The sequence below is a fragment of the Chiloscyllium plagiosum genome, chromosome 40 (genome assembly GCF_004010195.1).
Source record: "Chiloscyllium plagiosum isolate BGI_BamShark_2017 chromosome 40, ASM401019v2, whole genome shotgun sequence".
Classification (NCBI taxonomy): Eukaryota; Metazoa; Chordata; class Chondrichthyes; order Orectolobiformes; family Hemiscylliidae; genus Chiloscyllium; species Chiloscyllium plagiosum.
In genome coordinates this window covers 22291393-22302815 of record NC_057749.1, presented here as the reverse complement: position 1 = coordinate 22302815, position 11423 = coordinate 22291393, and the positions used below count along the sequence as shown (strand labels likewise).

Here is an 11423-nt window from a genome sequence, read left to right as displayed (position 1 = left end):
CACACACACCCCCTGACATATGCGCACCCCTTCCCCATGCGCACAGTGCACACACATCTTCTTTGAGACTGCAATCTGGTGGTCTCTGTCCCTCCACCTCTCAACCCGATACTACAATCTAGACACACCCCTCCCCAAGCTGAGAGAGAAAAACCTTTGCCGCACTTACTGTGAGAGTGCCCCCTGCCTCCCAGGTACTGGGTAAGATGCCCCTCACTGTGGTGAATGGAGACAATCCCCCTCCATTACCGTGAAGCTGAGGTACAGAATGCTGCTGGCTCACTGCTCTGTCAAACCTCCCTGAAAGCTGACCAACACTGAGTGCTCTGGCTGAGTTTCGTCTCTGTCACAGTCCTGGCTGCCATTAGCTCCCACTCAGCACAGACAGACAATGAGTTTGTGTGTTGTCCAGTGAGTCAGCCCTGGCATTGCACTGTCACTGATGCCTTGTTTAGTAGCTGCAGGGTTTCCTCTATCGCAAACCCTGGCCCCATCCACCCATCCTAATCCCTTATCCACCATATTGTGGAGAAGTGTCTGAGCTCTTTCAAAATCTGTGGCATGGGAACAGCGCATGTGCAAATGTAGTAAATCCTGATACTCTGAGGTTTCTGAAGTGTTCAGAGTTGAGCACGTGGACAGGTTGAGGGAGGGTGTTCAGGGCATGAGGGCAAGTTGGCAATTGTGGACCAATCGGGAAATGAAAAGACTGTTAGCATGGGGTGTGTAGAGGTTTGATTTGATGATGCACAGAACCACCAAGTAAAGGGAGTGCCGGGGGCTCTGAGGGGATGCCTGACAATGTGGAATCAGACCCCCTAGAGCTTTGTTCGAAGGGAAAAGAGTGCACATGTTTTGGTAAAACTATGCCAGGCCAGACCTGAACAGTTTGGGTCCCTTTACCTAAGGATTTACTGGCATTGGAGGAAGATCAGGGAAGATATACTACCCTGATACCATGTTCAGAGTGACTGTCTTATCATAGAATCCCTGCAGTGAGGAAAGGGGCCATTTGGCCCATCAAGCCCACACCTCTGAAGAGCATCCCACCCAGACCCCACCCCCATCCAAGTAACACTGCATTCCCCATGGCTAATTCTGATGAAGGGCTTTTGCCCGAAACGTCGATTTTCCTGCTCCTCAGGTGCTGCCTGACCACCTGTGCTTCTCCAGCACCGCTCTAATCTAGACCCATGGCTAATCCAACTAGCCTACACATCCATGGGCACTATGGGTAATTTCCCATGGCCAATCCACCCTAACCTGCACATCTTTCGACTGTGGGAGGAAACCAAAGCATCTGGAGGAAACCCACGCGGACACGGGGCGAATGTGCAAACACCACGCTGTCCTAGTACATGAATCACAAAAAAGAATTAATGTGAAGGTCAACAAATGAGTAGGACTACTTGTATTGAAAGGAATGTGCCTGTACTGGACCAGTAGACTCTAAGCGTTTCAAATGTGAAAGAGTTCTCTCAAGTCCAGTCCATGAACCAGAAAGGGCTTCCACTGTCACAGAGATGGAATGCTGATTTTTATTTTTTACAAAGAGAGTGATACGTACAAGTGACACAGTGTTTCTACAGTTGGCGAAAGTGAGGACCGCAGATGCTGGAGATTAGAGTGGTGCTGGAAAAGCACAGCAGGTCAGGCAGCGTCCAAGGGGCAGGAGAGCCAACGTTGCAGGCAAAAGCCCTTCATCAGGAATGAAGATGTACAGGTTGCTGAAGAGAACAGGACTGCAGGTTGACTGCACTGATTCCAGATGGTATCTCATGAGGAAAGGTTGGGCAGGCTGGGCCTGTGGATCACTCGGAGTTTAAAAAGAACGAAGAGTGATCAATCCAACTAGCCTACACATCCATGGACACTATGGGTAATTTCCCATGGCCAATCCACCCTAACCTGCACATCTTTCGACTGTGGGAGGAAACCAAAGCATCTGGAGGAAACCCACGCGGACACGGGGCGAATGTCCTAGTACATGAATCACAAAAAAGAATTAATGTGAAGGTCAACAAATGAGTAGGACTGCTTGTATTGAAAGGAATGTGCCTGTGCTGGACCAGTAGACTCTAAGCGTTTCGAATGTGAAAGAGTTATCTCAAGTCCAGTCCATGAACTATAAAGGGCTTCCACTGTCACAGAGATGGAATGCTGATTTTTTTTTTTTTACAAAGAGAGTGATACGTACAAGTGACACAGTGTTTCTACAGTTGGCGATAGTGAGGACCGCAGATGCTGGAGATTAGAGTGGTGCTGGAAAAGTGGTGCTGGAGATTAGAGTGGGCGGCACGGTGGCACAGTGGTTAGCACTGCTGCCTCGCAGCGCCAGAGACCCGGGTTCAATTCCCGACTCAGGCGACTGACTGTGTGGAGTTTGCACGTTCTCCCCGTGTCTGCGTGGGTTTCCTCCGGGTGCTCCGGTTTCCTCCCACAGTCCAAAGATGTGCAGGTCAGGTGAATTGGCCATGCTAAATTGCCCCTAGTGTTAGGTATAGGCGTAAATGTAGGGGAATGGGTGGGTTGCGCTTCGGCGGGTCGGTGTGGACTTGTTGGGCCGAAGGGCCTGTTTCCATACTGTAATGTAATCTAATCTAAAAAAAAAGCAGGTCAGGCAGCGTCCAAGGGGCAGGAGAGCCAACGTTGCAGGCAAAAGCCCTTCATCAGGAATGAAGATGTACAGGTTGCTGAAGAGAACAGGACTGCAGGTTGACTGCACTGATTCCAGATGGTATCTCATGAGGAAAGGTTGGGCAGGCTGGGCCTGTGGATCACTCGGAGTTTAAAAAGAACGAAGAGTGATCTCACTGGAATAGGAAAGATGGTGATGGGGCTTCTCGGGCTGCATGCTGAGCAGATGCAACATTTTGGAAGAGTCCAGGAGTTAGTGGGGTCAGTTTGAAGTTAAATTGTCTCCCATTCAAGACCCTGATGAGAAAACATTTTCCTTTCAGATTGTTGTCAGTATGTCGAACTCTCTTCCCCCAGAGAGCAGTGGAGGCAGGCCAATTGATGACTGTGAAGGCTGAGGTGGATGGACTCTTTGACTTCCTTGTCAGTCAACACTGTTAGGAATAGACAGGAAAAAGGTTGAGAGCATAATAATATTAACCATGATCAAAATAACAGGGCAGGTATGAGGAGCCAAAAGGCCTGTGCCAACTTCTAATTCATTTGTTCGTGTATGTACGAGGCAAGAGACACTGTGGTGTTCAAAGTATCTAACTCCTGCCTTTATCTCCTTGAGAACTTTCTGACTGCCCATTGTTATCTGTCTTTGTTTTGGATACCCAGTTTGTAAACTAAAGAAACTTTACATTGTGGTAGAACATTAGTTGTAGCATTATTGATTCTCAAAGTCACATGATGATAGTTTTATGAGTCAGAGTTGATACCATGAAGAGCCAAAATAATTGTGGTTCCAACTGGTCGCAGCGACTTGATTTCTCATTACTTTCAAAGCCTTTGGGATTAATTAGATCATTTGTTGTTCTGGTGTACACAGACTGCTTAATCAATCTCTGTGACAGTGGAAGCCCTTTATGGTTCATGGACTGGACTTGAGAGAACTCTTTCACATTCGAAGCATATAGCGTCTACTGGTCCAGCACAGGCATGTTCCTTTCAATACAAGCAGTCAGCACTGGGATAATCCACCTTGCTACCTCCCAGTCTAAAATCACTCTCCCATTAACTGCAAATTACCGTCCAGCCATATTCCAGTATTCATACACAACAATGCATTGTGGGAGTCAGTTGTTCCATTAAAGCGGATGCTCTGATTATCTGCAGAGCCTTTAAAAATCTCTACAGACTTTACAGTCACCGAACCCCATTGACAACTGGAACCTGGATATAATATGCCTGTGGGATGGGGTTTGATTTTTTTTCAGCATGGTTTCTGGTCTTAATACCCAATCTAAAATAAGCCAGATCTAGGCCATTTGGCCCATCCAATGTGGTCTGCCAGTGAGATTGTGGTTGATCTGATGATCCTCAACTCCACTTTTCTGCCTTTTCCCCATAGCCCTTTTACTGATTAAATATCTCTCTATCTCAACCTTGAATATACACTCCCAACACTCGGTCTCTGCAGCTGTCTGTGGTAAAGAATTCCACAGAGTCAGAACCCTCAGAGAGAGAAATAAAATCCTTCTCTTTTCTGCCTTAGATATGTGAGCCCTTACTCTGGATTATGCCCTCTGGCTCCAGACTGTCCCACAGGGGAAACAATCTCAGCATCTGCCCTATCAAAGCCCCTAACAATTTTGCATGTTTCAAAAAAGGTCACCTCTCATTCTTCTAAGCTCCACTGAGTACAGGCCAAACCTATTCCCTCATAAGAAAAATACCTTTGTATCCAAGATCAGCCGAGTGTACCTTTTCTGGATTGCCTCCAATGCCAGGAGACCTTGGCTTAGTTAAGAGGCCCTAAACTGTTTACAGTTTCCACCCTTGCGTGATTATCTGTGTGGAGTTTGCATGTTCTCCTGTGTCCGTCCTCCAGGTGCTCAGGTTTCCTCCCACAGTCCAAAGATGTGCAGGTCAGGTAGATTGGCCGTGCTAAATTGTCCACAGTAGGCAGGAAACGTAGGTTAGGTGGATTAGCCGAGGAAATGCAGAATTACCAGGATTGTGTGTGGCTGGGTGGGATGCTTTTCAGAGGGTTTTGAGACTCGATGGGCTGAATGGCTTGCTTCCACGCTGTGTGATTCTCTTTATTCAAGGTGTGGTCTGATTAGTGCCTTGAATGATTTTAACAAAACCTCCCTGCTTTTAAACTCAGTTCTGTTTGAAATGACAGCCAACATGCCACTTGCTTTTCCTTTTACCCGGTGAATTGAATGTCAGCTTTAATGATTTGTGCATACAGACCCCCTCTGTGCTGTAGCTTTCTGCAATTTTTTATTGTCCATTTAAATAATATATCGCTTAACTTCATGATTAAGTAGGTAGGCAAAACATTGGCAAATGGAGTATAATGTGGGAAAATGCAAAGTTGTTCCTTTTAGAAGGGAGAGCGTAAGAGCAAAATGTTATTTAAATGGAGTGAAACAGAAAGCTATAACATAAAAGGACTTGTGGTATTTGTGCATGAGATACAGAAAGTGAGCACGTGGGGACAGCAGGTAATCAGGAAGGCTAATGGAATGTTGGTCTGAAAATGTGTTGCTGGAAAAGCGCAGCAGGTCAGGCAGCATCCAGGGAACAAGAGAGTCGACGTTTCGGGCATAAGCCCTTCTTCAGGACTCTCCTGAAGAAACGTCAACTCTCCTGTTCCCTGAATGCTGCCTGACCTGCTGCGCTTTTCCAGCAACACATTTACAGCTCTGATCTCCAGCATCTGCAGACCTCACTTTCTCCCTAATGGAATGTTGACCCTTATTTCAAGGGGGTTGGAGTATAAGAGTAGGGAACTGTATAAGGTGCTGGTGAGACCACATCTGGATTACTATGAGCAGTTCTGCTCCCTTTATCTAAAGGAAAGATGTTATTTCATTAGAGACAGGACAAGGTTCACTAGGGATGATGCCGGGTATGGGGGGATTGTCTGATGAGCAAAGGCTGAAGAGGTTGGGACTCTATTCAAGAAGTTTAGGAAAATGAGAGGTGATCTCATTAAAACCTATATGATTAGCAAGTTTTGAGAAGATTTGTAGCTCAGGTTGAGGTTCTGGATGCAGGTGTGCTCGCTGAGCTGGAAGGTTCATTTCCAGACGTTTCATCATCCAACTCGGTAACATCCTCAGTGGGCCTCCAGGTGAAGCACTGCTGCTGATTCCTGTTTTCTATTTATATGTACCATCCCCTGAGAAAAAGAACAGGAAATGATATCACCAGCCCAAAGAAACCCAAACATACAAATAGAAAGCAAGAATCAGCAGCAGTGCTTCACCTGAGACCCACTGAAGATGTTACCTAGTAGGATGACGAAACGTCTGGAAATGAACCTTCCAGCTCAGCAAGCAAACCTATATCCAAAACCTATAGGATTCTTAAGGGGATTGACGGGGTAAATGCTGAGACGGTGGTTTCCCCTTTTGGGTGAATCTAGGAGCAGAGGGCATAGTCTCAGAATAAAGGGGCACCAATTAAGACTAAGGTGAGGAGGAATTCCTTCAGTCAGAGGGTTGGGGATCTTTGGAACTCCTTCCCAAAGAGAGCTGTCAGAGCACAGTCCTTATTTACATTGAAGGTTGAGATAGATTCTTGATTAGTCGCGGAGTGAAGGATTACAGGCAAAGGGCGGGAAAATGGGCATGAGGAATATCGGATTAGCCATGATCCGATTAAATGGTGAAGTAGGTTTGAGGCACCAAACAGCTTCCTCTGTTCCAATTTCTTATGGTCTTTTCTATTCCCTCCGCCAAACTTAATAACATCGCATTTTCCCACGTGATATTTCACCTGCTGAGATTTTGCCCTCTGACTTAATATATCGGTATCCCTTTGTAATCTCTTTGTGTCATCCACAGAACTGGCCTTCCCAGCTATTTTTGTGTCATCTTCAAACTTGGCAACAGAACAATCATTTCCTTCATCACAATCATTGACATAAATAATTGTAGTCTCAGCAAGATCCCTGTAGCACTCCATTAATCATGGGTTGCCATTCTGTAAATACTCCACCTATCCCAACTCTCTTTTCTATTTGTTAGCCCAGTCCCCTCTCCTTGCTATTTTACTGTCTCAACATTGTGGGTTCCTATCTCATGAAGTAGCTTTATACGGGTACCTTATCAAACACCTTTTGAAAATTCACATATATTGCACGTACTGACTTGCCCCTTATCAATATTGCTAGTTACCTTCTAGTTAATTTTTCAGACCCAACTTGAAGCCACGCTGGTTCTGCCTGATAATACTATATATTTGTAAATGCTCTGCGATTCCATTCTTTGTAATAGTTTTGAACATTTGCCTAATTTCAGATTTTAAGCTAATTGACCGGTCATTAGCTGTTTTTCTGTCTCCTTCCCTTTTTCGATAGGCTTCTTCCACCAAAGATCCTCAGACAGCATCTTCCAAACCCATGACCACTTCCATCTAGAAGGGCTAGAATCATAGAGTCAGAGGCATAGAGATGTACAGCTCGGAAACAGACCCTTCGGTCCAACCTGTCCATGCCGACCAGATATCCCAACTCAATCCAGTCCCACCTGTCAGCACCCGGCCCATATCCCTCCAAACCCTTCCTATTCATATACCGTTTTAAATGTTGCAATTGTACCAGCCTCCACCACTTCCTCTGGCAGCTTATTCCATACACGTACCACACTCTGTGTGGAAAAAGTTGCTCCTTATGTCTCTTTTATATCTTTCCCCTCTCACCCTAAACTTATGCCCTCTAGTTCTGGACTCCCCAGCCCCAGGGAAAAGATTTTTCCTATTTAGCCTATCCATGCTCCTCATGACTTTATAAACCACTATAAAGTCACCCCTCCGACGCTTCAGGGAAAACAGCCCCAGCCTATTCAGCCTCTCCCTGTAGCTCAAACCCTCCAACCCTGTAAATCTTTTCTGAACCCTTTCAAGTTTCACACCATCTTTCCAATAGGAAGGCGACCAGAATTGCAGGCAATATTACAATAGTGGCCTAATGGAATAGAATCAGAGAATCCCTATAGTGTGGAAACAGGCCCTTTGGCCCAACAAGTCCACACCGACTCTCCGAAGAGTTACCCGCTCAGACCCATTCCCCTACCCTATTACCCTACATTTCCCCTAACTCATGCACCTAACCTACACATCCCTGAACGCAATGGGCAATTTAGCATGGCCAATCCACCCTAACCTGCACATCTTAGGACTGTGGGAGGAAACCGGAGCACCCGGAGGAAACCCACGCAGACACAGGGAGAATGTGCAAATTCCACACAGGCAGTTACCCGAGATTGGAATCGAACCCAGGTCCCTTTTGCTGTAAGGCGGCAGTGCTAACCACTGAGCCACTGTGCCACCCCCAAATATCTATAAGATTCACTGCAGACATACACCAAAGGTCCTCAGACAGCACCTTTCAAACCCATGACCACTTCCATCTAGAAGGACAAGGGCAGCAGGTACATGGGAGCACCATCCCCTGCAGGTTCCCCTCTGAGCCACTCTCCATCCTGACTGGGAAATATATCACCATTCCTTTACTGTCACTGGGTCAAAATCCTGGAATTCCCACCTTAAGGGCATTGTGGGTCAACCCACAGTACTTGAAGTGCAGTGATTCAAGAAGGCAGCTCACCCCCACCTTCTCAAGGGCAATTAAGGGCGATTATTCAAATGAATAAATCTTTTAAAAATTCCAATTGGCTCAGGACTTCTCCCACATCTCAAAATCTGACTACCAGTGCCTCCACTATCTCATTTTTCTGTGATCATCGGCCATTCTAAATGTGTTTCCTGCACCTTTAAGATTCCTGTTTCAAAGTATTCTGTACTCTCCTTTCCAATGAATATATGCGCTCTGTTTCAGCTATATGCTTTGACATAGGTGTGTCTTTCTCAGTCAGTACATGTTGCGTCTGCCCTGACAATTCAGGGCTATCCCACATTGAGTTGGAACAACTAATATCCAAGACATTTGTCATGTTCATCAATTCAAAATTCTCTCCCCCCTTATTGTACTTCGCAGTCTTGAAGCTGCTTCTTTGACCAAGCTTTCTGACACCTGTTCAAATACTTCCTGAGGTGGTCTGCTGTCAGTTTTCTGAGGTAATGCCTCAGTGAAATGTCTTGGGATGCTTTATGATATTAAAGCTGCTGAGTCAGCTATTAACTGGAATTGTAAACTCTGAAACTGTAGAGAGATCAGAGTTGGCTGTCAAATAGAGTTATAAAAGACATACAGTACGGAAACAAACCTTTCAGTGCAACTCATCCATGCTGACCAGATATCCTAAATTAATCTAGTCCCACTTGCCAGCATTTGGCCCATATCCCTCTAAACCTATTCATATACCCATCCAGATGCCTTTTAAGTGTTGTAATTGTACCAGCCTCCACCACTTCCTCTGGCAGCTCATTCCAAACACGCACTACCCTCTGTGTGAAAAAAATTGCCCCTTAGGTCCCTTTTAAATCTTTCCCCTCTCACCTTAAACTTATGCCCTCTAGTTCTGAACTCCCCTACCCTGGGGAAAAGACCTTGTCCATTCACCCTCTCCATGCCCCTCGTGATTTTATAAACCTCCATAAGACCATCCCTCAGCCTCCAACACTCCAGGGAAAACAGTCTGCTGGGTGCTCTCGTTTCCTCCCACAGTGCAAAGATGTGCAGGTTAGGGTGGATTGGCTAAATTACCCATAGTGTCCAGGAATGTGTAAGCTAGGTGGGCTAACCAGGGGAACTGTGGGTTAAGGGGATCAGTTAGAGGGCTGTTGTGCTTCGAACGATTGTGCAGACTCGATGGTAGGGAATCCATGATTGTATATTCGAGGCTGTGACAGATTTTTAATCTGGAAGGGAATCAAGGATTACATGGAAAAAGGCAGGAAAGTGGAGATAGGGTTATCAGATCAGCCAGGATCTCATTGAGTGGCAGTGCAGACCCGATGGGCTGAATGGCCTATTCCTGCTCCTGTGGTCTAATGATAGAAGAGTTTATTAATTGCCATAACATTGCAATGACAGAACAAGTTAGTTGTGAAATTTATCTCCCTCATCTCTTCAACCCTTGTCTTTCAGCAGTTCCATCATTTACAAGATTTGGCTGCATTAGACAGCCTTTGATGTTGCCCTGTCTTGTCTCAATGATGTTCTTGCCCAAACTCGGACTGCAAACGTAGGGCCTTCCCAGGTGCTGCATCGGGGAACTTTCATGTGTGGCTTGAATATATATTTCTGATCTCCAGGAGCTCTAAAGTGGTTAAGTTTGTCTTGGAATAAATATTAACAACTCTCCCGATGTTAGACTGGGCTCAGATTGTTTTAAAACAATGTAATAATCTGTGGGAACCGGGCACGCTGCATTGTGACAATGACTTACATCAAAATTCATCTGGTTTCTCGTTTCCAGATGGGTGTGGCCAAAGCAAACAGAAACGTTCCTGCTCAAAGTAAGCCAGTTGCCGTGGAAACGAGGAGTCATCCCCCACCGGCTCAACCCGCTGGAACCGGGGGGGCGGCGCCAAAGAGAAAGAAGAATAAAGGGAAGAGAGCGAACCGAAAACAGTGGTGGAAAGAAAAGAAGATGAAGGCGCAGGGCGTAAAGTGCCAGTGAGGCCTGGGAGGGGGCATAAGGTGGTGCCAGGGCTGGGATTGGCATTAACTCACTGAGGGATGACAGCCTTCCTGTTTCTCAAAGCATGCCACGACTGCCAGGCCTGGTCAGCCTTCTCCTGGGCCTGGTCAGGTCTGAAGGAATCGTCAGAGGGCCAATCTTTCAGCAGCAACACCTTGCCCGCAGCCCCCCCTCTCCTCCCCATCCTTGCAAGGACCAGGCATTGACTTGAGAGCGTAACCTTGCTCTGGTAACCGGTCGCAAGGAGCGAGCACTGTGAATCTGACTGGCCGGTTTAGAAAGGACGGGCACAGATTCAATTCTGCTTTCTCAAGTTAAAAATGAGGTCACCCGCCAAGTTCAGCTAATTCTGTTTTAAATGAGATTCAATCTCCACTGTCCCGAGATGCAGCTCAGCTGAAAGATGATTTTCTTTTGCAATGTGGTTACAGTGAACAGAGTTTGGAGAGTGACTCATTGACTGGCCGGCCGTTAAGGGTGTAGCCTTTGGACTCATTTCAGAAACAAAAAGCCTCATTCAAGTCACTACACAGCCTGACATCTAAGCTGTACACAGTATGTCAACACTCCAAATCAGAGGCTTCTCAACACATTTCTTTTGTTATACTTCTACATTTGTATTAATATACATTTTTTAAAAATAAAATCCATCAGTACAGGAAAACATAGTGTGTTGTGGTTTTGTATTCCCTGTTACCCAATGCTTTTCTGCACTTGTGAAACCTCCCAACAAGCAGATAAACAGCCTCAGTCACAAAAGGACTGCGAATGCTTGAAATCAGTGTTGTCCAGCGTGGAAACAGACCCGTCGGTTCAGCCTTTCCTTGCCGACCAGATATCCTAAATTAATCCAGTCCCATTTGTCAGCACTTGGCCCATATCCCTCTAATTCCTTCCTATTCATATACCCATCCAGATGCCTTTTAAATGCTGTAATTGTATCAGCCTCCACCACTTCCTCTGGTAGCTCATTCCATACATGTACCACCCTCTGTGTGAAAAAGTTGCCCCTTAGGTCTCTTTTATATCTTTCCTCCCCTCACTGTAAGCCCATGCCCTCTCGTTTTGGACTCCCCTCCCCTGGAGAAAATACCTTGACTAATCACCCTGTCCGTCCCCCTCATGATTTTATAAACATCTATAAGGTCACCCCTCAGCCTCCGATGCTGCAGGGAAAGT

The 11423-nt window shown here is 46.1% G+C and overlaps 1 protein-coding gene across 3 annotated transcripts in view; it reads left to right on the top strand.

Annotated features, from left to right (window-relative positions):
• The window catches only part of ice2 (interactor of little elongator complex ELL subunit 2), a 101115-nt gene extending 90275 nt beyond the window's left edge, over positions 1–10840 (top strand). For all 3 annotated transcript variants that reach the window (XM_043680584.1, XM_043680585.1, XM_043680586.1), the window contains one exon: positions 10020–10840. In XM_043680584.1, the coding sequence (XP_043536519.1) occupies positions 10020–10223 (204 nt within the window). In that variant the 3' untranslated portion in view covers positions 10224–10840. The remainder of the gene's footprint in view (positions 1–10019) is intronic.
• Positions 10841–11423: the final 583 nt, after the last annotated feature.